The following is a 27,068-nucleotide window of genomic DNA, read 5'->3' as shown; positions in this document are numbered from 1 at the left end:
GGGAGGCATTTGATAGAAGTTTGGGATAGGGAAGACTGTGTCTGACATATGTCAAGCAACCACAACCTCAAACCTCAAGCAAGTTCAAGTCCTCTTGTCTTATCTCAGAATCTCATCAATCCCACCAATATTGGTTGGTCTCTTTTACCATATACTCATTGTCATTATTTTGGTTCTTATGTGTTCCCTTGGCACTGTGCATTGGCTCTTTTTGTGTTCCTGTCTCCTAGAATCAGACACAGTCATAAAGCGAAATCCCATAATTTTTAAACAATCAATGGCACTGTTTCTACAGTCTAAAACTTTTGAGTATACATTGAGATTTGGGCTAGTGGACATTTTAAACTCACCTTAGTTCAAAATTTTAAAAAAATCTTTAATACTGATTATATGTGCTTCAAAGTACAAAAAATGAGAGAAAAAATAAAACTCAAATACTGTTTTGCACACACAAGAGAAAATAATAATAAAAATGTTTTAAAAATAAAAAATATACAGCTTACAAGCAGTGACACTGTGTCAGTCAAGGAGAGGTAGAATACAAAGGTTTTTCACCAAAGAAAGATCCTTTTCCTTTTTAACTTGGTCATGATCCACAGTGTTAGTGCAAATGATTTTCACCAAGTAACAGCTTTATAAAACAGTAGTACAACAGATAATGAACATTCAAGAAATACTAAAATCCCCCCAAAACACATTAACTTATCTAAAGATTACTAATACAAGTTTTGTCCAACTAGTTTATGGACATTTTTAATGGTATTTTCTCAGGTTCAAGCATAGAACGGCACAAATAAAGATGGTGCAATACAATATATAGTAGTAGTAGTAGTCTCTCGGAAGCCAAGAATGATGATTGTCTTTGTACATTATCATCTATTGATGTACCCTCATGTGGCTTTGAAGTCCAAAGACTGAGGCGCAGAGTTTGTGGCACATGGGGCATGGGACGCCGGTTGTTACAGGAGATGAGGTTGTGGCCTGGTGTCGGCGTACATGCGCAGCGGCAAGACGTCGACGTTGCTCATCTTCAAAGGTGGTGGCGGCATGGTTAATGTGGGTTCACCTGCTGCTTCTGTCAGAGGCAGCAAGTTCTAGTTGCTTTGGTGTGATGCCAGCCCACTTCAAGTTTGACTTTAGCTGACCCTTGAATCTTTTCTTTGGTCAATCTTGTTTCCTGAGTCCATCTGACTATTCCCCATAGAATATCTGTCTTGGTATTCGCTGTGGGTCCATGCGGATGATGTGTCCAGACCATCGTAGCTGGGTTTTGAGGACCATGACTTCGATGCTGATGGAGTTGGCTCTGTCGAGGACTTCCTGCTTGGTGATTCAGTCCTGTCATCGGATCCTCATGATTGACCGGAGGGAGCGTTGGTGGAATTGCTCCAGCTGTTTCATGTGCTTCCGGTACAGTGTCCATGTCTCGCAACCGTACAGGAGCGAGCTGAGGACCACTGCATTATACACTTTGAGCTTCGTCACAGTGCTTACACCGCTGTGTTGGAGGACTTTGGAGCGCAGCTGCCCGAGTGCCTGGCTGGCCTTTTGGATCCTGGCATTAATCTCATGGTCTAGGGACCCGTCGTTGGCGATGATGCTGCCCAGGTACTTGAAGGTGTTGACGTTAGAAAGCTGCATGTCGTCGATTGTAATGCACGGCTGGTTCGTTGGCCTCCCTGGTGCAGGTTGGAACAGCACCTCTGTTTTGCTGAGGCTGATAGTGTAAAATTGGACTTGAACTCTGGACTTCAACCCCCACAAGCCTTTGCTCCACTTCCCCAGAATGCTTTGTAATCTCACCTGGGCTGAGATCGAGAAAGGATTTAAGCTGATTGCAAAGGCTTTTTGGCTCTCTCTTGGACTTCCGTTTTGGGGCAGACGTGGCTCTTTCCATAATGTAAGTGAGGTCTTGTCTAGGCCTCTCTGGCCTAGGCATGTTTTCCTTATCCTGTATTTTCTTTAATCCTTAACTTTTAATAAACCTCTAAAAATATAATACTCCTTGCAGAGAGAAACTAATTTCTACCTGCCTCAGTCTCCCCTAAATAGGCCAAACAGTTTTGTTGCTGTAGAGAACCTGTCCACAATGATTTGAATGTAATTTTCTTGGTGGGCCATGAGAGCACAGTCATCTGCGAAGAGAGCTTCCAGGATGAGTCTCTCTGTTGTCTTTGTTTTTGCGGTCAGGCGGCAAAAGTCGAATAGTGAGCCATCCAGTTGGTATTTGATGTAGACGCCCAGGTCTAGATCCATCACAGCATGTTGTAATACTTGGGTGAAAAATAGGTTGAATAGTACCGGAGCAAGGACACAGCTTTTTTTCACGCCATTGGAGATGTTGAAGCGATTGGAAGTCTCTCCACCAGATAGGACTTCCCCTGTCATGTTGACATGAAAGAGCTGGATCAGTTTGACGAATTTTGCTGGGCAACCGAGCTTGCTGAGGATCACCCACAATGTGTCCCTGTTCACTGTGTCGAACGCCTTTGTCAGGTCTATGAAGACAATGTAGAGACTCAGGTTCTGCTCAAGGCATTTTTCCTGCATTTGCCTCACCGTGAAGACCATGTCGATGGTGCTGCGATCTGGTCGGAAGCCACATTGTGATTCAGGCAGGTTCTGCTCTGAAACAGATGACAGGAGTCTGTTGAGTATAACACAGGCGAGGATCTTTCCGGCAGTGGAGAGTAGTGAGATGCCTCTGTAGTTGTCACAGGCTGCTCATGAGCCTTTGTTCTGGTATAGGGCTACAATGGAGGCATCTCTGAGTTCTGGGGGCATGTCTTCCTCTTCCCATATGGTGGTCAGCACTATGTGGAATGCCTGGAGCGCCTTTCCATTTAAGGCCTTGTACACCTCGGTTGGGATCCCGTCTTTAACGGGTGCCTTGCCTGTACTCATTTGTTTAATGGGTTTTTTGGACTTCCTCTATTGAAGGAGGGACGTCAAGTTGCTCGATGATGCGGTTTTGGGGGATCTGATCAAGGGCTCTTTGGTCGACTGAAGAGGGTTGGTTGAGAAGCTGACTGAAGTGTTCTTTCCACCTGTTGCTGATGCCTTTTTTATCTTTTATGAGAGTGCCACCGTCAGAGGATAGCAAGGGGGCAGTGGTGGGTTTTGATGGTCCATAGACAGTCTTGAGGGCACTGAAAAATTGTTTGTAGTTTTTCATATCAGCAAACCACTGGATTTCTTCTGCCTTTTTTCCCCACCATCGGTCTTGCATTTTCCTGATCTCACACTGCACCGTGACTTGGAGAGACTTGAATCTGTCCTTTTTAGGAGCAGAGTTTGGGTTATTTTGCCACTCCATAAAGGCTTTGTTCTTTTTGTTCAACAGGTCTTTCTTCAATAGCAGTGTTGTTCTTATCGAACCAGTCCTGGTGGTTGCGTTGTTTGGGGCCTAGGACTGCCTTGATGTTTCCATCACCGTGTCTCTGAACTGGTTCCAAATAGCTAAAAAACAGAATATTATAGATTAAACTAATATATAAACTTAAAAAACAAAATCAAATCATAAAAGAATCACCAAATACAATAAGTATGATAGGATAGTCACTCATTATCACTAGAAGATGCTCTCTTTATATGTGAGCAATGGATCCAAGAGTCCTTTTCTCTAATTTTTATAACTATTGGAGTGGTTAAGAGGACATAGAATGGACCTTCATAGGCAGGCTGAGTTGCCCCAGTGTGCTGGAAGTTCTTTATGTACACCTTGTTACCTGGGTGCAAGTCATGGAGCAAGAAGTCTATAGGTCCTGCTTGTACAGCAGCTCCAGATTCATGGCATTCTTGTAAATTTGATTTGTAAATATTGTATATATGAGGCAATAGAAGTATCTCTCCCTAGTAAAGATGTGTATGCAGGAGAGAAAGGTTTAGCCTATATAGGGGAGTGTCCAAAAAGCATCTCAAATGGTGAGATGTGTAGGTCTCCTCTAGGCCTGCTTCCAAGATAAAATAGGACCAGAGGGAGAATTTCAGGCCATTTTAAATGAGTCTCAGTGTACAATTTGCTAATCATATTTTAAAGATCTCTATTGGTTCTCTCAACTTGGCCCAAGCTCTGGGGATGGGATGGTATATAGAATTTAGGAGTTATCCCCAAACAAGAATAAATCTGAGATAAAAAAGAATTGGTAAAATGAGATCCTCTGTCTGAATCATCTGTATAGGCAGGAATAATATCTTTTAAAAGCACTTTGGCAACAAAAGCCGCTGTGGCTCAAGCAGTAGGAAATGGCCATCTAGTCAGCTGATCTACTATGACCAGACAAAATTTATACTGTCCAGCTTTTGGCATAGTGATAAAATCAATCTGCACATTTTCAAAAGGTGTGTAAGCCAGAGGACTCCCACCAAAAGCTTTGCCACAAAAGGAATGCTGATTTAAGCTAACACTATAGTAGTGAATCCAAAGGACAGGCAAGGGAGAGGGATTCAAAAGGAAAGGTCTGGTTGGCTCAGGCAAAAGGAGTCCAACAAAATCCCTCTTGAGAATCAGGTAACTGTTGACAAATCACAGAAGAGTTATCATGGGTCTCTCAATGGAGACAGGTCCCCCACAGGCAGGGAAATCTGGTTCATCACTCTCCTCAGACTCAGGAAACCTCCTTCTCCCCTTCCCAGGCTGGAAGTGGGAGTCAGTTGCTTTCGAATTCTCCTCTCCTTCCAGAACTGCCAGGATTCTCTTGCCCCTCTTCCACTCAGCCTCAGGCAGATCTCTCCATCTCCTTAGTATTTAGGGTTAGGGTCTCTGCTTCATCTTTTCAGGAAGAAAAGAGTGCTAGACATGGGACTCCACCCAATTTATCTCCTGTCTATGTCTGCACGAAACAACAGGAAGTGAGTGAGCTCCTGGGAATCATAGTTTTTAGAGTAACATTACAATTTCACACTCCTTCTGGAGACTTGGCTCTGAGGCAGCTGTGGAAGGCAGCCACAGAGCATCCAGGAACAGCTGGCTGCTAGAATGCAGGACAAGCAGAGACCCAGCTCTCATGGTAAGCAATAGCAGCAGCAGCAGCAGTGGTGGGAGTGGGAGCAGCTGCCGGGCCAGAAGAGCACAGGACACACAGAGAGGCTCTGGACTCTCATGGTGGGTGGAATCCCCATCACCAAGTAAACTTACTGTCTTTACTGAGAGGCTCTCTGAGTAAAAAATCTGAGAATTCATTTCCCAAAGTGGTCGCCAAAAATGTAAGATTAAAAATTAATATCCAATATTACAAGTATTATATTCTTATAAGATTTATTAATAATCACTTGAAGTAGAGGAGATTGATAGCCTGAATAAAGAGAAGCTTACCCAGATCACACACATGGGAGAAGAGAAAGTGAGGGGTAGAGTTACACTAACTTATCTTCAAAATGTAGGGATGCAACAAAGGGATGAAGGGAAAGGGATTCTGGGAAATGAAGTCCAGGAGTACAAGATTCTAATTACACAGTACAGTATGTTGAACTGTAGCTAATCAGCCTGAGCTGGGAAGACTCTACACGGCTTGGTACAAAGATCCAGGAAGAACATTTGGGATGGAAATATCTCTAAATTTGTGCATTGCATGTTTCTTTGGAGCTACTGCAATTCTGCTTTTCTCAAAGAGCATACCACCTTCTTTCATGTGGTCATGCCACACTGGACAGACCTGTGCTGGAGTCTCCCATGTCTCATAGTTGGTACCTAAGCTCTTCAGAGACACCTTGAGAATGTGCTTGAAGTGCTTCTTCTGACTCCGACATGAACACTTCCCTTGTGTAGGCAGATGGGTTTGGCATTCAAACAAAGTGGTCAGCGCATAGGAGTTGTGATCTCTGCAGCAAAGTTTGACTGCTTGGCAGTTCAGCTCAGAAAGGATCTCAGGGTCTGGCACCTAGATAAGGTGATGATCTAAGATAATTTCAATGGAAGTGATTCAATTGCCTGGCGTGCCACAGAACTGTCTAGGTTTCAGAGGCATGACAATGAAATCAGCAAAATGGCTCTGTTTGGGGTGAATGGCCTCAATTGTTTCTGTAAAATGTGATATAAGGTTTTCAGCTGAGAGTGCAGTGAAGAGACTCATGGGAGGTTCGAGGAGGGATAAGAAGGTTTGGGAGGGTCTTTGTGGAAAGTGGGAGAGTGAGTTTTTAAGAAAGGTTTAGGAGAATTGCTTAGCAGGAGTGAGAGCCCAACTGAGATTGTATTAAGCCTAAATTTGCAGTGGTCCCAGGCAGAAAGGTAGTGTAATTTTCTCCACCTTCATTCAGTAGCCAGTGTAAAGGTGACAAATGGAGGGAGAGATCCAAAGCTGAGGCTTAGCTGGGTGTAATTGGTGTTGTGATAAAGGGACCAAAGATTCCAAAAAAGAGGACAGCGTAGATTTGAATTGATTCTCCAAGGGGTCACGATGAGAAGAGGAGAGAGTGTCTAGTGCAGAGAGAGAACTGAAGAGTCAAGGGAATTAGAGGTCACAGTGAGGATGAAAGGAGGGTTGTGTAAGGTGTGGGAAGAGAACTCCTCCCCGCAGTATGTCGCTTTGTTTTCATGTTTCCACTGAGATGTGCAGGGATAGATAGACAGGCCCTCAGAGAAAGGAAGTTGAAACAAACTAGACGGGAAACTGATTCCACAGGCACTACCCACCCCCTCTGGTGGTGCCAGGCAAATTAAGGAACTATGATTGTTCCTGAGATGTGATGTGAGAGAGCTAATAGGTGGAGAAAACTGCTTATAAAGGTGTGACCAAGGCTGGGTGACACACTCTTGTGCTCTTCTGACTGGTGATTGAATCTAAAAGAGCACATAGAGGTGGTGAGCTTGATTCCATCACATAGGGTGACAATAGTTCCAGGGAAGCCAGATAGTTCAGTGGCTAGAGCCCTGTGCCTGGAGTTGGGAAGACTTAGCTTCCCGAGTTCAAATTTGGACTCGGAAATTTACTGACTGTGTGGCCCTGGTAAAGTCACTTAATTCTGCTTCAGCTTCCTCGAATGTCAAATGAGCTGGAGAAGGCAAAGCCGAACCACTCCAGTATGTTTGCCAAGAAGCCCCAAATGCTGCGGTGAAGAGTTAGACAGACAGGACTGCAAACAGCCATCTAGCCGTTTTCCTAAAATGGAGCCAAGTCTTGACTTGAGTTATGAGGAGACGGAGACGGGCCCTTCTCCCGGGCAGGAGGCCATCGAGGCGGCTGAAACTGGCCCGGGAGAGCCGAAAGTTCACTGAAGGTCTGGAAAAGTCGTCCCAGAAGCTCCCGCACTAGCTGGCCCGCCTTGGTCGAGCTGCTGAAGGACCCTCTGGGCACCCGTCAGTCTCTCCAAATGGCTGCCTCGGGTTCTCTCGAAAGGCTTCTGGGCGAGGCTCACTTCCCTGGGGCTGGAGTAGATTCCGATGCGGTTGGGCTCGGCTTTCGTGGGCCTGGGAACGGAACCCTACCTAACCTCCCCGCCAGCGGGGTCTGCGAGCTCGGAACCCGCCAGAGAACGACTTCTGCTCGGTCCCTGGGCCTGCCGGCCCGCCTCCCGTCTGGAAAACCTAGTCTCTTTCCGGCTCCCGATCCAGGGGACGTTTGGACCTCCTTGATCCCTGCATTGCCAGCTTCCCGAGTGAGCTCAGGATGGGGGGAAAGGAGAGCGCAAAGCTTAGATGACCCCCTGCGCAGGGGAACGGCACTAAGACCTTGGGCTCTGGAGCTCGGATGACTCCCCTCCTTGACACCTTCAGGGGACGGGGCTGCTCCCCAGAGCCTAGGACCTGAACTCAGAACCTCTGACCCTTCTTCCAGCGCGGAAGCCCATCTCGTGCCCAGGCCTTGGGCCGATGACTCTATAGGTCTATGGGGAATGTAGACAAGGCAGCAGCACCAGGACAGCTCCGTCAGCCTCCTCCCTTGGGGCGGGGCCAGGAGACTGGGGGGGGGGGGCAGCTCCTTAGAGGGAGTGCTAATGGCCTCCACCGCCTCCAGACTACATTTCCCAGAATTCTTGGCGTGCTGATATTGAGCGGCTGTCAGCGACCGTGCAGTTGCTGTGGAAAGCAACAGGTCTCGCGCCGCGGCGGCTGATTGGTGCGCGTTCCCACGTGACTTCCGCTTCCTCCTTCCGTCCCGCTCCGTCCAGGAGCAGATTCCGAGGGTGTCTGAGGGGAGCTCCGGGTTAGTGTCCGGCAGCGTCCCCTGTCTCCTGCTCGCGGCCTCTGCTTGTCCTCCCTCCCTGTCCCTGCCTCATCCCTTTTCCTCCCCCTCCTTCCTCCTGTTGTCTCGCTCCTCTCCCCTCCCCCAGCCTCTTTCCCTGGATTATTCGTTCCTTTATTAATGAGGATGGATGGCAGCCCTCCGCACAGCCCCACTTAGCGTTTGACTCAGTAGCCGCGGCCGTTCCTGGCCCTAAAGCCCGGGCCTCGGCTCTGGCCGTTTGTCCCTGGGGCACTTGTGACTTATTTTGTCCATTTTCCAGGTGAGGAAACTGAGGCTCCCTTTGAAAAGGGAGGGGCCAGTGGCCGTAGGCTAGTCTCCCGGGGAGCGGAAGCTGCTCCCTTTTATCCTGAGGCTGCTCCAATCGCGGAGGAGGCTCTGGGGGCTTCTCCATCCCGGGCCTCCCTGATGCTTGGCTTTTCCTCCACAGCTCTCGGCCCTTTCCCAGGAGGAGTGAGCAAGCCCGGACACTGGGATGGCCCCCGGGCTCCTGACCACCAGGGCCCGCCAGGTGAGTGGGGGCTCCCAGGCCTGGGCCCCAACGAGAAGAGGCAGAGCTGGCAGAGGCCCCACAACGGCCGTCCCAGCTGCCTCCGGAGCCCCTGTGGGCCTCAAGGAGGACCAGAAAAAGGGTTCTTCGCCTATAGAAGGGGGACTAAACGGGCCCCAACCGGAGCAGCTGCGTGGGTCCCGTCCCCTTTCCAGGCTTCTTTTGTTTCCAAAGAGCAGCAGATGAGGGCTCCCAGCAGCAGCAGCAAGCCCCTATTTCAGGGACAGCCCACATGGAAGAAGAAGCTTTAGAGTCTCGGGAAGGGCCCCAGCAGGGTGAACAGAATGAGGGATGGCGGGATAGTCTGAGAGCCTGACTGGTGGGGGGAACCTCCCTCCTGGCCTTGGTTGGATACAGGAATCAGGCTCTGGAAGAATGTGGACTAGAGGAGCGTGGGGGGGGGGGGGGCACTGAGGGAAGGGTCAGGCCCCCAGCCAGTGAGGTTCCAGAGCCAGCTGAGGGCAGAGCAGTTGGCAAGGCTCCCTTGAGGGGACCCGGAAGAGGAAGGGCTCAGAGCTCATGCCATGTGGGGACTGGTAGAAGGAGGTGTGGGGGTGCTCCTTGGAGAGGCCAGGATAGCTGTTAGTATTTGAAGGGCAGCTTGTGGAAGAGGGTCAGACCGGCTCTGTTTGGCCCCAGAAGGCAAACTATAAAAGGGTGGTGTTGGGAACGACCCCCAGCCAGCCCCAAGTGCTGTGGGTTCCCTGGGCCAGACCACCTGACCAACCCTTTGTGAGGAAAGCTGTGGAGGACGTTTCAGCCCTACGGCCCCAGATTCACACCTGGAAGGGACCTCAGAGGCCATAGAGACTGGAACTCGGGCCCTGAACCCTCTGACCACTGCCCCAAAGTCAGGCCTAGTTTGGACAAGAGTCTCTGCTGTGTTTGCCAGCCCTGAGGCTTCTTCCTGCCTCCAGGCCAAGCCCAGAGGAGCCCAAGAACCAAGGCCTCACATTTTTCATCTTCGAGGAGTTGGCGTGGCTTCCCCTGGTGGGAGCCTCTGCGCTTGCCCTCCGTGTGTCCCTCTGATCTCTGGCCTCCGTTAACCTGCAGAGCCCTGGGGGGGCCGAGGAGCTTCCCTCGGGATTAAGGCTTCCTTCGCCCGCAGAGCTCCCAGGGGGAAGGCGGAACTGGACGGAGTGGGGCCTCTAGAGTTGCTTTTCTCCCTGATGTTGTCATAGTACAAATAAACATCTTGCTCGGTTTGCCGACTCCGCCTGCTTCAGGCTGGGGAGATCCTCCCAGTTTGACCATTTCTCCTGGCCCCGGGATGTCCTGTTCCACATTCGACCACAGTTTGGCCACCTATTTGGTGCCCACGAAGGTGACCACCTCCTGGTTGGCAAGTTTGGGCTGTCGCAGAAAGAGCCCCTTTAAACAGTCTTGCGGATGAGGGTTCTTTTTCTCTTCTGGACTTCTTTGGCATTGGGCTCAGTAGCAATCTAGCGAGGGAAGAAACGTGCATTTGGCTACCTCTGGACTGTCGTTCCCATCTGCTAGACCTTTCTGGACAGCCCCACCAGCAGTCCACTAGTGAACCTGCTTTCTCACAGGCCCTCGAGCATGCCTCAGTTTCTTTTTTTGGTCATCTTTCCAGGTTAATGGGTATGAGGTGAAACTACTAAGTTACTTTAACCTGCATTTCCCTAAATAGGCAGTTAGAGGTTTGATTGTTTCTTATAATCGTTGGTGGTTTGAATTTCTTGCTTTAAAAGCTGTATTTTCTTTAGCCCTTTATCTTGTGCACTTGAGTAAATGAGATCTTCAGCAGAGAAACTTGTGACAAAGATATTTTCCCCAACTGCCTGTTTTTCTTCTAATTTTTACTGTATTAGAGTTAAGCAAAAAAATTTACATTTTATGAATTAGAATGGTAAGTTTAATCTTCGTTGTCATTTGTTTAGTCATAAACTCTTGTCCTATCTGTGGATCCAAAAAAGCAAACTCTTTGTTGCGCCTCCGATTCGTCTATAATGTGACTTCTTTATGCCCAGGTCATACCTAGCGTTTCTCTTGTTACAGGATGACTGAACGGATTTCCTGCCAGGCTGTTCTTTAGTTTTCTCTGCATTTTTTTCAGATAATCCTTTCCCCAGGAATTGGGTCTTGGGGTTTATCAACCACAATTCTGTTGTGTTTGTTTTCTCCTGTATGTTATACCTGATTTGTTCCACTAATTGACTGACTTCTTTCCTTCCTTCCTTTAAAAAAAGTATCAAATCATTTTGTTGTTTTGTAGAATAATTTGAGATCTAGCACTGATAGACGGATGGACCCACCCTTCCTTACCATTTTTTTTATTATTTCTCTTGAGATTCTTGACCTTTTGTTCTTCCATCTGAATTTTGGTGTCATCTTTTTCCTAGCTCTATAAAGTACTCTTTTAGGAGTTAGGAGCAGTACTAAATTAGGTTAGGTTGTTTTGTCATTTAAATTGCATTGCCTTGATCTGCTCATGAACAATTAATGTTTATGCATTGACTTAGGTCTGTCTGTCTGTTTTTGCAGTGTGTTGAAAAATTAATATTATACCAAATGTAATATGCTAAATGTCATATTTAGAAGTTGGATATAGAATATTAGTTCAAAATTGGTGTGGTCGCCATTTATAAAATAATTAACCCTTAAGTCACGAGGATGATCGCTTTTAACAATTTAATTCTAATCTATAAGAAAGGAATGAGGAGGGAAGGAAATAGAAAACCATTTCCTAGCCTGCCACTCTGATCTTACCAGCCCACGTGGGTGTCTTCCGCCCGAGCCACCAATGCCGGATTGAAGGCGGGCTCCCAGCCGAACATCTCCAGAGAAAAGACCCAGCCTTCTCCAGAGTCTCATTTTTGCAGTCCTCCTTCTCCAAGTCTCGTCCTTTTCCTGTGCGTTGCTCTAGCCCATCTCAGGAACCAAAGTGTCTGTTTGGCGTGTTCCCGCCAAGCCAATGGACGAGCAGAAAGTCCACAACCCCCGGAGGACGGGGTTCCCTTCACACAGTGTTTAATACTTAGATTCCTTAATCTTGGAAGATGTTTTCTACCTTCTACAGTTGTTGTGAACAGAATTTTTTCTTCTAGGTTTTGCTTACTGAGTTTTGTTGGTTATATTTGGCAACATATTTGGTTATTATGACGATTTACGTGACATATTTCACATACTGCAAATCGTGGAAGTGGTTTCCTAAACGGCGGGTCCAATCATGTGATCTTCCCTACTCTATAGACTACTGTGGCTCCCTACTGCTTCCAGGCACAAATACAAAATGCTTTGTTTCCATTCAGTGACACTAGCCTACTGGCTGTTCCACCAGGAAGACTCTTCAGCACATGGCTCTGGCATTTGCTCTGACGGTCCTCCATGCTTGGAACACGCTCCCTCTTGTCTGCTGGCCTCCCTGGCTTCCTTTAAGTCCTAACTAAAACCTCTTCTCCAGGAAGCCTTCTGCAGCCCCTTAAAGAACAAACAAAAAGCCTTACCTTCCAGCTCAGAATCAATTCTTTGTTCCCCTTCCAGTGCAGAAGAGTGCTGAGGCCTAGGCAGTGGGGACTAAGGGACTCGCCCAGGGTCACACAGCCAGGACCTCCTGACTCCAGACCTAGCTGTGCCTGTGGTCTTCCTAGCGTGTTGTCCGAAAGTCTCCTTCCTGAACGTGTCGCCGTGAGCAAGTCACTTGATTTTCTCTGTATCCGTTTCCCCATCTGTAAAGCGAGCTGGAGAAGGAAATGGGAAGCCACTGCGGCACTTTTGCCAAGAAAACCCCAACTGGGGTGATGACGAGTCAGACACGATTGAACAACGACAACATAGATGCCTCCTCCTTGTCCGGCTCCGCTGGCTCGCCTCGTTCCCTCCCCGCTCCAGCCCGTCCTCCATTCATCGGCCCGAGGGTTTTCCTAAAGCACCGGCCCCTGTGCAGTCCCGGAGCAAATCCGAAATGCTCTGCTTGGCCTTCAGAGCCCGTCCCGGCCTGGCCTCCTCCTTCCTTCTGTCCGTTTACTTCTCACGCGCCGTCACGTCCTCTTAGATCCAGGAACGAGACCCTCCATCGCTCGGCTCTGGGCCAGGAGCCCTCTTCCTCCTCATCTCCACCTACGGACCTCCCCAGCTGCCCTCAAGTCTCCCCGGAAACCTCACCCGCTACAGAAAGCCTCCCCTTCTTTGTGCTTACTGTCTCCCCAGGAGAGTACGAGCTCCTTCAGGGCAAAGACTGTCTCTTGCTTCATTCTGCAGAGTTGAAGAGTGCCGGGCGCATAGTAGGTGCTTCCTAACCATTCATTGAACAACGGACTGATTGGACTCCGTTTTCCCTGATCCTGTTCCAGTGAATAGAGGCAGCCGGGTCTAGAGGTGAGAGATACTGGCTTCAGTCTGCTCTCAGACACTTCCCTCGCTGTGTGACCCTGGGCCAGTCCCTTACCGCTCATTGTCTAGCCCTGGCCGCTTCTCTGCCCTGGAGCTGGTACTTAGTGTTGATTCTGAAATGGAAGATAAGCGCTAGAAAAGAGCTTTGAGTCCTGAGAGGCCATCGTCACGGCTCGTGGCCCGTCTCCCCCCGCAGGCTCATCCTCTGTTTGCTGGGGAGGTCACTTTGGGTGGCAAGAGCGTGCCTCGTGACTCCTCGGTCCTTCCTGGGCTTCTGGTGGACGTTCCTGGGCGTGCCATCCGGAGATTCCTTCCTGCTTTCGCCCGGGGGAGTCGCTCACTCGCCGATGCTAGCCTGGCCTTTTCCCTTCCTTTTTGCTCTTCGTAGTTCCCAAGTCCGGGGCAGTTTGCACGTCTGATTCGCCGGGCTCTGGTGTTCTGATCCAGTGTTCCGAGGGCTGGCGAGCCTGCTTAGGCCTTCACGTCTGGCTGTTGGGATGTTCCTCGTGTTGTGTCGAGCACCTTCTCGTTTCCAGGGTGCTCCCGTCTGCCTCGGGTTTGGGTTTTGTTTCAACCCGCAGAAGAGCAGTGAGGGCTGGGCGAGGGGGGTCAAGTGACTGGCCCAGGGTCACCCAGCTGGAAGTGTCTGAGGCCAGACTGGAACCCAGGACGTCCGGTCTCTGGGCCCAGCCCTCCATCCACTGAGCCTCCCAGCTGCCCCCTGCCATCTGCTCGAGGACATCGCTGCCCTTCCCGTTACTTCCCTTGTCGCGTCGGTGCCTCTTGACTCAATTGGTCCAGATCGCCTGCAGTGTCCGTGGCCGGAGCATCTTTCTGCGAGCCTTTGCCCAGCCTTGTTGAGAAATCCCCACCTTCTTTCTGGCTTGTCCCCTGGATTTTTCTCCAGCCAAGGCGTGACCTCCTGAGGTTTGCTCCAGGAGGCTCGGGCCGAGCCGTGAAGCTAGAGGCCAGGCTCTGCTGGGTCTACAGACCAGACGGAGGTTGTCCTTCAAGAGAGCTCCGGCCTCTTCCTGGGAGCTCCTCTCCGTGCTCGGGTGCCCCGTGGAGCCTTCTTCCCTGGTGCGGGGCTCTACGTACCTCCAGGAGGCTCTGGCCCTGTGCACGTGCCTTTCTCCCCCCTGGCTTCCCCGGGGCTGGTCGGGGCCCTGTTGGTACCAGGTTGGCCCCAGACACTTTTCTGTGGAGTTTACACTGGACGTTCCCCAAGGCTGGGGGAGCTCGGACTCGGAATCCATGGACCGCACGGACGGCTCCAGAGCCTGCTGCCTGGGCTTAGCCTTCAACGGGGCCCGGCCTCTGAAGGAAATGCAGGGGACCTTTGGGGGGGCTGCAGGAGGTGATCCATGATGGCTCTCCAGGCCCTCTGGGGGGCTCTTGGCCGTCGGACCAGAGTTCTTGAGCTAGAATGATGACGGCGAGGAAACTGAGGCCGGGGCAGAGGAGGTGGTCAAGGTCACGCAGGCAGAGGGCAGCAGTAAATGTTTGGCTGGTCAGGATTCTGAGAACGAGATCCTCTCCTTCCTCCCCTCCCCTTGCCCCCGGGGCCATCGCAGGGCTGGTCCCCAGACAAGCACCCATGGAGGGTTTGCTCTTTCAGGAGCCGGTGACCTTCCAGGATGTGGCCGTGGTCTTCACCCCGGAGCAGTGGGCTTCCCTGGACCCTTCGCAGAAGGAGCTCTACCGGGATGTGATGCTGGAGACCTTCAGCAACCTGCTCTGCCTGGGTGAGGACCTCCCCCATCGGGGTCTTTGTTCTTCCTTTAAAGGGCTCCGCCGCGACCCTGGCCCGGGGGAGGCGCTCACTCGCCGATGCTGGCCCGGCCTTTTCCCTTCCTTTTTGCTCTTCGTAGTTTCTGCTGCACGCGCGGGCCTTGGAAGCGGCACGTTGTGGCACAGCTCAGTGGTTCCGAGCGGTCGGGCCCAGGGCCGGACAAGCAGCTGAAGCTGTGGGCAGCCTGGGAAGGTTGGCCAGCTGGCGGCCCTCCAACTCTGGCATTCTCTGGTTCCCATTCCACGTTAGCACAAACCGAGGCCCTCGTGAGGCAACGTCCGGGCGTGCTGACTCGCGCCGGAGGCTCTGATGGCCTCTGGTGAGGAGGCAGGACGTGCTGCTCAGGTTACCTACGGGTGCCGCGTCCCTGGGAGGGGGCAGGGGGCCGTGGAAGCCAGAGGCTGGAGGAGCAGCTTCAGGCCGCAGAGAGCGGAATCCCTCTTTGTCTCTTGCTTCGTCTGGGCGCTTGTGAGGCCTCTGTGGCTCCTCTGGGACTGGCTTTGGAGCTGTATCTCTGGCTCCTAGACCGAGGCTCAGGGTGCAGGCCAGGCTCTGCCCCTCGGCTTTCTCGGATGGAACGCCAAGGCCCAAGGCCGCAGCATGCCCAGAGCTGGGAGATGGTCAGAGGGAAGGTCCTTTCAGCTGTGCTGGCTTTACGTTGGGGCAGGGAAGCTTGATTAGAAGCTTTCTGGCTCCATCTTTACCCCAAACTCCTACTTCCTTTGGGCAGGACTGGCTGTGTCCAAGCCTCGGGTGATCCACCAGCTGGAGAGAGGGGAGGCACCTTGGAGGCCAGAGGGGAGAGTCCCAGGGAGCAGCCACCCAGGTGAGTGAGTGACTGATCCCCAGGGGAGCTCTTGAGAACAGTGTCTCCACTGGTCAGTCGCTGCAGTCCCGTCCCTAGAGCCTCTGCTCCGAGCTGCCCAGGCTGTGTGTGTCCAAAGGAGGGCCTGAGCCAGTCAATATCCTGACTTCTCAAAGGCTCTTGGGATGCCAGGCCTAGAGGTGGCAGGGACCTGTTGTGGGTGAGGAGAGGGAGAGTGTAGTGACGAGGCAGCCTGAGCAGAGTTAGCATTCAGACCCTGGCACAGCCACTGACCCCAAACCAGCATGTGTCCTGTTTTTGTCTTTCCTGTCTCTGATGTGACCTCTTCGGTCACCCTCTTCCTTTCTTATTTTCTCCCTCTTTTTAAATGTATGTGGACTTTTGACACACTTACAACAAACATCTTGCATGTGTGTGCCATTGTGAAATACAACTGAAATGAAATCTCATTAATAAAGGCTATTAAACTTGATAGAAATGGAAGTTATTCAACTTTGGGGACTAAATAGTTGGTTAGAATAGAGGCACAAGGCCCCTAATGGGGTGAAGGCAAAGCAGTTGGAGTCAGAGGTGAGAATTTATTCTTAGAGGCAGGACTGCCATCTCTGAATGCCTCCATAGCCTAGGAAAGAGGCCTTTGATGGTTGGCCTACCACTGGCAAGAGAGAGGCCGTGTTACATGGAAGTGGCCCAGGAATGTGGAGAAAGCCTGCTATTTTCAACCCCCAAACATAATTAAGGCCCGCAATTAGAGCATCGAGGTCCAGGATACAAGGCTGTAATCACTGCTGTGATTTACTCATCTTGAGGATCAAGAAGGAATCACAAAAAAGGTAACCCCCTTTGGGACGAGGACCAGAGGCGTCCCATCTGTGGGAACGTCCATCAGATCAGATCAGGGCAGCTTGAAAATGCTGTGTGTGATAAGAGAAACGCTGCCTACGCTAAATAATGAAAGGGAATCCAGAGTTCATGACCAGGGTGTCCTTAGTAAAGGGGGCAGTGCTTCCCATACTGACTTACATATCAATGCCACACCAATGACAATCCCAAGGAGTTTCTGGGAAATCGAGCACAATTCTAAGGAAACTCAACAGTCAAGGACTCTATGGCAACACTGAACAAAAAGAAAACCCGATTAATCGTACAGTCATTTTGTGTGGTGGGCCCTGGGCTCAGTGCTAGGGACACATGCATCCTTTCTCTCCAGGACCTTTTCAGGAACATTAACATGAAAAATAAGTGCAGAATAAATATCAAAGAAATCATCTTTGTTGTTGTGGTTCATTTGTTTGGGTTGTGTCTGTCTCTTTGTGACCCCATTTGAGTTCTTCTTGGCAGAGATACTAGATTGGTGGTTTGCCATTTTCTTCTCCAGCTTATTTTGCAGATACGGAAACTGAGGCAAACAGGCCTAAGTGACTTGTCCAGAATTGCACAGCTCCTAAGTATCTGAGGCCAGATTGAAACTCAAGATGAGTCTTCCAGACTCTAGACCCCCCAGTACTCTTATTGATTGTGCCCAAAATATATGTGCAGGGTCATTAAATACAAGATAGTGGGGAAGGGAGAATAAAAGCCATCGAAGAAGCAGGAACCCTCATATCAAAATGACCATAGGGCTACATTCTTCCAGACGATGTACTACTCAGATCTTAATTTAAATTGGAATCATATCTCCAGTAAAACATCCCAGTGGCCTACAGTTGTGCCTTTACAAGTCACATTCTAAGTTCCCTACTACATAAACATGTGGAAAAGAAACTGGATGAGCTCATTGTCCTAAGCAGATTTAGAATTCAGACTTGAGATTGTCAGTGAAACCAAGGAGCAATCCATTTGGCCTCCTGCTTACTACCAGAATCTTCCCTGGGTAGCCCCTAAGCTGATGTTTAAAGGTTTCTTAGTACTCTGAGCCTTGCTTTATTGTATAGAAAGACCAGCACAGTATACAATACCACATTGTATAGAAGGCAGAGAGACTGAGGATGACCCATGTTTTTGTTCTGTTTCTGCTACTAGTTAATGGTGTGACAATAGGGAAGTGAAAACATTTCTCTGAACTATAATGTCTTCCCTCCTACCAAAAATTTATGAAGAGTGATATAAACTATCAGTGAGTATATAAACACTGTTGTTTGGTTGAATTTCTAATAGGATTTGTTTTTGGAAGAAGTTCAAAATAGAAATATAGCAGGTGGGCATAGGGGATATTTCCATTTCCTTTCTTTCTTTTTTTTTCAGATTGGGAGACTAGACCCGAAACCACAGAGTCAGTTCCCAAAGTGGGCATATCTGTAGAGAATTTGTCTCTAAACAGACTGACAAGGGATGGTTTCTCTGTGTCCACCTTGAAAGAAGTCTGGGCATGTGATGCAAGGTTAGGGCAACAGCAGAGCATTGACGAGAAAACCAATCAGCACGTAAAAGTCACCCAAAGGAAAATTCACAGTGATGTGAGAGGCTCTGAAGGTAATAAGTATGCCCAAAGTTTCAGTCTGGAACCAAAGCTTTTTGTGCAACAAAGAGTAATTATAAGAGAGGATCTCCACAGATGTGATTCAGGCAGAAAAAACATTCTGTCTTCAGAACCAAGGAAGTGGCCTAGGATTTGCTCTAAAGAGATGGATTCTAGGCATACTGAATGTGAGAAATTCTTCACTTCTCATTCAGACTTTATTACATATCATCGACTCTACTTTGAAGATAAACAAGATAATTTGAATGAATGTAGGAAACCTGTTGGCTTCAGTGCATATATTAATTCTCATCAGCATATTGATATTGAAGAGAAAGTCTCTAAATATAGTAAATTTGAGAAGGCTTCCATCCAAACTATACAACTAATTGAACATCAGAGGTTTCACACTGGAGAGACACCTGAATATAGTGAATATAGGGAGCGTTTCGACCATGGTTCCTCCCTTACTTCCCATCAAATGATTCACCCCGAGAAGGAACCTTACCATTGTTTCAAGTCTTTCCTTCAGAGTTCACAGCATCCTCATCACCAGCAAATTTATACTGCAGAGAAGCTTTATGAATGTAATCAATGTGGGAAAGCCTTCCTTCGGAGAGGTCAGCTTACGCAGCATCAGAAAACTCATACTGGAGAGAAACCTTTTGAGTGTCGTGACTGTGGGAAAGCCTTCCGCCTGAAAGAACACCTTACTCGACATCAAAGGATTCATACTGGAGAGAAACCATATGAATGTAATGAATGTGGGAAGGCCTTCCATCTGAGAGAACTTCTTTCTCTCCATCAGAGTATTCATACTGGAGAGAAGCCTCATAAATGTAATGAATGTGGAAAGGCCTTTAGCCAGAGAGGACATCTTAATCTACATCAGAGAATTCATACTGGAGAAAAGCCGTATGAATGTAATGATTGTGGGAAGCTTTTTCGTCTGAAAGAACACCTTACTCGACATCAGAGAATTCATACTGGAGAGAAGCCTTACGAATGCAATGAATGTGGGAAGTTCTTCAGACGGAGAGGACTTCTAACTCGACATCAGGTTATTCATACTGGAGAGAAACCTTACAAATGTAATGAATGTGGGAAGGCCTTTAGCCTGAGAGAATCATTTACTCGACATCAAACCATTCATACTGGAGAGAAGCCTTATGAATGTAATGAATGTGGAAAGGTCTTCAGTCTGAGAGGATCATTTACTCGACATCAGAGTATTCATACTGGAGAGAAACCTTATGAGTGCAATGAATGTGGGAAAGCTTTCCACCTGAGTACAGAGCTTACTCGCCATCAGAGGATTCATACTGGAGAGAAACCTTATGAATGTAATAAATGTGGAAAGGCCTTCCACATGAGCACAGAGCTCACCAGACATCAGAGGATTCATACTGGAGAGAAGCCTTATGAGTGTAATGACTGTGGAAAGGCCTTCCACCTAAGAGAATACCTTACCCGACATCAGAGGATCCATACTGGAGAGAAGCCATATGAATGTAATGACTGTGGAAAGGCCTTCCGTCTGAGAGAACATCTTACTCGACATCAGAGGATTCATACTGGAGAGAAACCTTATGAATGTAGTCAGTGTGGGAAGGCCTTCCACTTAAAAGAACTCCTTACTCTCCATTGGAGTGTTCATACTGGAGAGAAACCTCATAAATGTAATGAATGTGGAAAGGCCTTTAGCCAGAGAGGACACCTTACTGTACATCAGCGAATTCATACTGGAGAGAAACCTTATGAATGTAATCAATGTGGAAAGGCCTTCCATGCAAGAGAACTGCTTACCCTCCATCAGAGTATTCATACTGGAGAGACACCTTATAAATGTAAGGAATGTGGGAAGTTCTTCAGCCAGAGAGGACATCTTACTGGGCATCAGAGAATTCATACTGGAGAAAAACCTTATGAATGCAATGACTGTGGGAAAGTTTTTCGTCTGAAAGAACACCTTACTCAACACCACAGAATTCATACTGGAGAGAAGCCTCATAAATGTAATGAATGTGGGAAGGCCTTCAGCCGGAAAGAACACCTCACCAGACATCAGACAATTCATACTGGAGAGAAACCTTATGAATGTAATGAATGTGGGAAGGCCTTCAGCCTGAGAGGATCACTTAATCGACATCAGAGTAACAAATGTCATCCCGTATTTGGAAATTAGGCTAAGGTTTTATAAGACCTGACTGTGGACAGCTACAAAATTCTGAGAAATGAAACAAAATAAGAGCTAAATAATTGGGTGGAATCCAGTATTCATAGGTTTTTTTTTTGTTGTTGTTGTTTTTTTGGTTAACAAAAATGCTTCTCAAAATAATTTACAAATTTCACAGAATACTAATAAAAATAAAAATTTGTAACTGTTCAAACCCTTTGACTCAGTTATTCACATACTGGGCATGTGCTGAGATCACTGGAAAAAAATAAAGAACCCATAGATAACAGCACTTATAGCAGCTTTATGGATTCAACGTAGAACAGCAACCAAAAAACCCCTAGAAACAAATTAGGTGTATATATTGGTTATGGAATGGCTACACAAATTTTGGTGTGTGCTTGAGCTGGAATATTGTACCCCAAGAAATGACAAATATAAGAAATTCACAGATCTGTGGAAAAATTATATGAATGCAGAAAAAAGAACCAGAAGAACATAGGGAAAATTATTACAGTGAAAATGAAACCGCTTCTTAAATGCTGCTAATTAATTATGTGGACCTGCTTTGTTCCTAGAGAAAAGAGGAGGAAATGAACCTCTAGCTTCTCACTTGAAATGTGGGGATCTAGGCACATCAACTGTTGCATGTACTTTTGGATGTGGTTGTTTGGGCTTATGTTTTATTTAATTGTTTTGTTTGTCACAAAAGAGGATTTGATGTGGATGGCATATTTGGAAGTTATTCTGATGCTTATAAAAACATATAGTCTGAGGTTCCAAAAAATAGATAAACTCTTAGATAATCCAGAATCTTGTGGATAAGAGGAACCCGTTAATCTAGATACTCTAAGACGAGTTGACATCCATCTCCCCATAGTAGGGAAAGGAAGCCCTTTTGATCTCAAGGTTGCCCACTTAAGATTTTTTGGAGGGAACAGGGGAGGCAGGAAACCCATTTCCTGAAATACTTCTAAGTCTTTCTTTTCTGTTGAGGCCCTGAACAGAATACAGTCCTGGAAGGACTAAAGTAGACCATCCAAAAATCTTCTTCCACTGGGCCTTTATGACCCCCTGTTTTTGGAGATCTCCATTTAGTCTATGGCAAACCTCTGAGTAGCCAAGCCAAACCAATGACCATGAAGAAGCAGTTGCTTAGCTGTTACAGGATCCCCTAACTACTGAATGGATGACACAGGGTCAGACCAACACCTCTCAGCAAGTCATCTATTGTGAATCGAGTAAGAAAAGTTAGTCCCTCTAAAAAGATGGGAGGGCCCAGGAGGCCTCTTGTTCAATGGAAATGGAAATTAAACTAAATTCAAGGTGACACTCCACCTGGCCCCTCTGGTGTTAGTGGCATTGGCCACGGCCTTCAATCTCAGTCCCTACCTCCTACACTAGCTCAATTGGCCATGGTTTATAAGGAATACCATTTTGCCTGGTCCCACAATGAGAAAGGCACGTACAACTGTTGGTTGGGTGTTGTCCTTTATACCCAAATGACATCAGTGGCTGATGTTTTTTGACTCAAGCACAAATTGAATTTGAATGAGGTAGAATTGCACAAAGTTGTCAGCCTCAATCTCTTCCAGAGTCATTGAAGTCCAGAAACAAGGCAAAAGTCAAGACAACTGGTGATGGTTCAAGATGCAGTGGATGACTGTGGCTTCTTCAGTGTCCAACCAAGCTCTAAGCATTCCACAGCACCTGCTTCTGCTTTTGTGATGGTGGAACAAATTGTTCTCCTCTTTCCTTTCTGCCAGGGGAAATCTTTGCATGTCTGAGATAGACACCCTCTTAACTCACCACAGGTTTGAGGTCAGTCAGTGACTCCCAACCTGGTTTAGCCCGTCTACTGAGATGGTTCTAGTGGGGTAAGGTGGTAATGCATGTTATAGCTTCTTGGAGCAACAAATACGAGTTGGGTGGCAGGTGGACACCAAAAGAAGAAAGCAGCCCTGAAAAGGACCGAGCAAGGTTCTATTCTTCCCTAAACACCCCAACTGTACTGTACAAGTGTCTTCGGGCACCGAAGAGATTGGGTGTCCTAGATGGTCTAAGTGGGCTGAACTGCAAGCCAAAAGGATAATATGGGAGAGAAATGTAAGCATCAGGTTGGGTAAAATATTTAGCTTAATTCTTGTGTTGTGGCCATGGATCTGGTCAATTAGTCGAGGGCTGAATACTCAGAGGTTCTCTGCTCTGGGATCAGGTCTAACATATCTAAGCCTCAAAAAGAAAAAAAAAAAGGGATGCATGCAGCTACATGCACTTGTTTGTGCCCAGGTTAGCATCCGTTAGACATGGGAGGCCCAGCGTCTCAAGACCTACCCAATACAGGCTAATTGGCTCATGGAACTAAGCCGTGGGCTGTTACGGTCACTGCATGGGGGTCACTTGGTAGTGGTTGGCGTACAAATAGCTCAGGAAGAGGCAGGAGCTCCTCCCTCACATTTCGGACTAGCGGACTCTCAAAGCAGCAGAGCCAACTCAAAGTCCGTTGCTCACTATTATTTCCTTGCTGTGGCTGAGTGAACTTCATTATCTTTTTTTGTAAAACTGTTCATTTTGTTAACTGTTAGACAAAAGCGTCTTGTCATTCTGGTCTCAATCCCAGACTCTTAAACCAGCCTGAATCCGCCCTAGCCTGTAGCGTTTTCCCTCTGCCAAACCAAAGCAGCAGATGGGGCAGTGGGTCCATGGTTAATCTGGACACGGGTCAGGCCCATATGACTTTCCCTAATTAAGAACAAGGGAGCTACTTCGGCCCAGTGGGACTTTGTCCCAATCAGAGCATCCACCAGCTCCACGTGGTCCTCAAGTTGGCAGATTGGCCCTCTTCTTGTACATGGATCTGGGAAAGAGGGTTTGATGCTGCCCGCTGTCATCATACCCTTGCCTACTGGAGTCATGTGTCTCACCTTCCAGAAACCAGATCTAGAGTGAACCAATGCTGCCCTCGGAATAGGAGGAGCTCCCCATCCAGAAACTTCCGAGACCCAGGCTCTAGGGCCTCTTATTCCACCGGGATCACTTTGGGACTTCATAACAGTTGACCTGCTCTGGCCCTTCCTTATTTCTTCCCTGACAGGCACCACTTAAAGGTTATTGGCTCCCCTTCACCTTCAGGTCCATTTTCTCCAGGATGGCTCAACTGCCCCCAAATTGAGAGAATACTGCCTTGCTTTCTAACGACCTGGAGGAGAGGAAATAGCAGGAGAGTGTATGATGTCCTCTGGCAAGAGGCTGGTTGTCCGAAAAGAAGCCCCCAGTGATTTGTGGTTTTTCCCAATCTCAGGAGAGTCCTCATAACGAATATGAAGTGAGCCCTTGGGTGGGGCTGTGATGGCAGGGCTTTGGGGACTTTTGAGGAGGAACCACGCAATGAGCCTGGGTGGCCACATGTGCAGCTTCCTTCTGTAAGACCACAATGGATGGCATGTAAAGGGACAATCTGGGAGTACTGAGAGAAAACCAAGACACAAGGAACAGCCAGACCCCCACCCAGGCCTTCTCCTTTACTGGCTTAGCTTTGTGTGTCTCATTTTTGTTTAATTTCTGACTTCTGGGACAGTTGAGCAACAAGAGAGCACACTGGACATTTTTTTCTTTTTGATCCTCACGACCTCTCAGCCCTGCTCAATACGGAAACTACGTACCAAAGAGAGAACAACTTCAGCCGTTTCTATGATTTAGGACACCAAGAATCCAAGAGGAAGGAGGAAAAAATGAAAGAAAGAAAAAGCCCTCCAAACTCAGGAACTGAGGCTCACGAACTCTTGAGGTCACACAGGATCCCCTGCTTGACTGCCCCCAACACACACTGCATTGAGCCAAGGATATGACAGGCTTACATCAAAGCCGACCTCTACCCCCTGGTCCTTCCTCTTTCCCATAGAGCCCTGGTTCCAGGCAGTGAAAGTCTCCACAGGCCTTCTGGAGCAAAAGGCTGTCCGGGGCTGCATTCTGGAAGCACTAATGCTGCATACCTCTGAATTCCAAGTGCTGGGGCTTTCCTAGACTGAACTGCCAGGATGAGGCCAAAGAACCAAGCAAAGGACGGCTCACCAAGACATGACACTGGGGGGGGATTTCGCCTGAGGAAGGAGCCTGACACCCAGCTGAAGCCAGTTCTGGCCACCCAAAAGTCAGCAGGGGCAGAGATGTAAACTAGGGATCAGCAAATTGCGGAGGGTAGTAAGAAGCTGAGACGCTTTGAGATTGAGCCTCCAAGGAAAGCCCACGCAGAGGGGACTGAGTGAGAAGTGAGTGCTAAGGAGAGGCAGCGGGGCCGGAAATATCCCAGGAAGAAGAAATCTCAGACTGAAAAAGAAAGAGAAGTCAACAAATGTGCCCTCTAAGTCGACTTAATGGGGAGCTGGATATCTGTGCATAAACACGTAAAATGAGGGGAATGATTTAGCCCTGAATGATGTGTGCAATTGAAGGGGAACGTGGCACGACAACATGCTGTTCCTGAGTAGTTTTAAAGAGAAAATGCTGTGTGGCCTCCACAGCAGAAACAACTTCGATTAGAAAAACATGACTCTGCAACGGCAAGCCTCACCAATCGGGAGACATTTATTGAGCGCCTTCTAGGTACCAGGCACCTCGTACAGGGCTGGGGATCCAAAAAGAGACAAAAGATAGTCCCTGCCCTCAAGGAGGTTAAAATCGAATGGGAGAGACAATATGCAAACAACTCTGTAGAGAGCAATCTCTGGACAGGAAAGGTAGGAAGTACTTCAAAGAGGCGAGTCGCTGGAATAAGGCAGAATTGTATTGGGACGTAAAGGAATCCAGGAAGGTCCGTAACTGGGACAGAGGAGGCAGGGCATATTTTATCCATAGGAACAGAGAAAAGAAATGCCCAAAGCTGAGCATCTTGTTCTTGGAAGACCAGGAGGCTGGTTTCACTGGATGGAAGAGTGTGTCTCAAGGACTAAAGTGTAAGAAGTCTGGAAAGGTAGGAGGGTGCTGGGTTATGAAGGGCTTTGAATGCCAAACAGGATTGTGTATTTACTCCTGGAAGCAATAGGGAGCCACTGGAGTTTATTGAGTAAGGAGTAACCTGGTCAGACCTTCATTTTCACTGGTCGCTGAATGGAGGATGGGCAGGAATGGAGAGAGATGAGACAAGCAGAAGGCAATTGCAGTAGTCCAGATATTAGATGCTGAAGCTCTGCCTGGAACGGTGGCAGTGCCCAAGGAAAGAAGGGGTATATTCCAGAGATGCTGCAAAATGAAATTAATGGGTCTTGACAACAAATTGGATCTGGAGGGGTGAGAGAGAGGAGTTGAGGGCAACTCTTGGGTTGGGAGGCTGAAGGACCAGGAGGTGGTGTTGCTTTCAACAGTACTAGGAAAGGTAGGATGTGGGGAGGGTTAGGGGAGAAGATAATGGATTCTGGTTTTGATATATTGAGTTTAAAATGTCTACATTTAATTTGGGCTGTCTGAAAGGCAATTGAAGATGTGAAATTGGAAGTCAGCAGAGCGTGGGGGCCAGGAGAGGGAGATAGAGAATTGTATAGACGTTGTCATGAAATCCATGGGAGCTGATGAGATCACCAAAGTGAGAAGAGGAGGGTCTAGGAGAGAACCTTTGGATTTTTTAGACTCTAGACTTATTTCTGGGTTGGGTTCCTAACCTAGTCCACTGGTCAAGCTGGCTGTTTTAGGCACTGCCAAACTGTTTTGGTGACTACTGTTTCTATAGTTTATTTTGAAGTCTGTCACTGCTATGCCCTCTTCCTACTGACATTTCTTTATTTATTTGTTTGTTTGTTTATTTGTTTATTTATTTATTTCTTCTGCCTCTTCTGAGATTCTTGCTCTTTTTTTTTCCTTCTAGGTGAATTTTGTTCTGTCAACTGTGAAAAAAAACCCAACCCTCGAATATAGAGGAAACCCTGTTAAGTTAAAGAGATTCCGTATTAAAAGGGAAAGTTATTTGCATGCCTGCTGGAGCTTGGGGCTGGAGCACTTGGAATTTTAACCAATAAATAAAACGAGGCTGTTTCTTCAAGTATAACATTATTAGTAGTCATATGTGATCTAGTCCTAAAAAAAGGTCATGCTGGCTCTGCATGGAAAGACTATGCAGGAAACTGAGAGATTCCTATCTGAGTTGTAGCTTCTTTCTGACGGCCTGGCAGTCCCAATCAGCAGATATTTTAATGAGGTGATCCTAGAGATCTCAACCCCTTCCCCAACACCTTTCCTCAGGTGGGTGGATCAAAACAGCTTCACTAAGCTAGGGAAATGTGGCTGACCTCCCCTTCTCTGGTGCCTCAAGAACTGGAATGCCAACTAGTTTATTTTTTAAAACAATGTTATGTTTCCCCAGTTACATATAATTGCAATTTTTAACATACCTTTCCCAGAACCCAAATGCTCTCCATTCTTCATGCAAAACAGTCTGCTTCAGTCCCCATTCAGACTCCATCAGTTCCTTCTCAGCATTGTTTATCATAAACCTTTCAGAATGTCTTGGTTCATTGTATTGCTGAGAATATTTCACGGGTGGCCGCACAGAATATTGCTGTTACTTTGACAATGTTCTTTCTCCTGGTTCTGCACTTCCTCCGCATCCGTTCATATATGTCTTTCCAGACTGTTTTGGAAATTGTCCTGGATGATAATCCATGACTAGTACATGCCACGACTCGTTCAGCCCTTCCCCAACTGATGCGCATCCCCTCCATTTCTAATCTACAGCAGTTGC

At 47.8% G+C, this 27,068-nt stretch overlaps 2 protein-coding genes across 16 annotated transcripts in view; one reads left to right on the top strand and one right to left on the bottom strand.

Moving 5' to 3' along the window:
* LOC100026020 (zinc finger protein OZF-like) overlaps positions 1-27,068 on the bottom strand; it is a 515,718-nt gene that overhangs the window by 153,745 nt on the left and 334,905 nt on the right. The window lies entirely within an intron of this gene.
* Positions 4,698-26,375, top strand: LOC100023413 (zinc finger protein 345-like). Of its 6 annotated transcripts, none has more exons than XM_056814516.1 (5): positions 4,708-5,009; positions 8,611-8,691; positions 14,705-14,831; positions 15,609-15,704; positions 17,949-20,552. In XM_056814516.1, exons 2-5 carry the CDS (start codon positions 8,656-8,658, stop codon positions 20,345-20,347), a joined length of 2,658 nt encoding a protein of 885 aa, XP_056670494.1. In that variant the 5' UTR covers positions 4,708-5,009; positions 8,611-8,655; the 3' UTR covers positions 20,348-20,552. The 6 variants fall into 6 exon arrangements, with proteins under 6 accessions (XP_056670495.1, XP_056670494.1, XP_056670496.1 ...); XM_056814515.1 differs by lacking the exon at positions 4,708-5,009 and adding an exon at positions 8,005-8,141; XM_007486108.2 differs by lacking the exon at positions 4,708-5,009 and adding an exon at positions 8,015-8,442.

The sequence above is a fragment of the Monodelphis domestica genome, chromosome 2 (assembly GCF_027887165.1).
Source record: "Monodelphis domestica isolate mMonDom1 chromosome 2, mMonDom1.pri, whole genome shotgun sequence".
Lineage (NCBI taxonomy): Eukaryota > Metazoa > Chordata > Mammalia > Didelphimorphia > Didelphidae > Monodelphis > Monodelphis domestica.
Note: the sequence above shows the minus strand (reverse complement) of the source record. Positions and strands in the feature narration are given on the sequence as shown.

Coding starts and splice junctions, on each gene's coding strand:
- LOC100023413 (XM_056814516.1), top strand. CDS start 8,656: ATGGCCCCCGGGCTCCTGACCACCAGGGCCCGCCAG. Junction 8,692..14,704: donor TGACCACCAGGGCCCGCCAG/GTGAGTGGGGGC, acceptor TTGCTCTTTCAG/GAGCCGGTGACCTTCCAGGA. Junction 15,705..17,948: donor CCCAGGGAGCAGCCACCCAG/GTGAGTGAGTGA, acceptor TTTTTTTTTCAG/ATTGGGAGACTAGACCCGAA.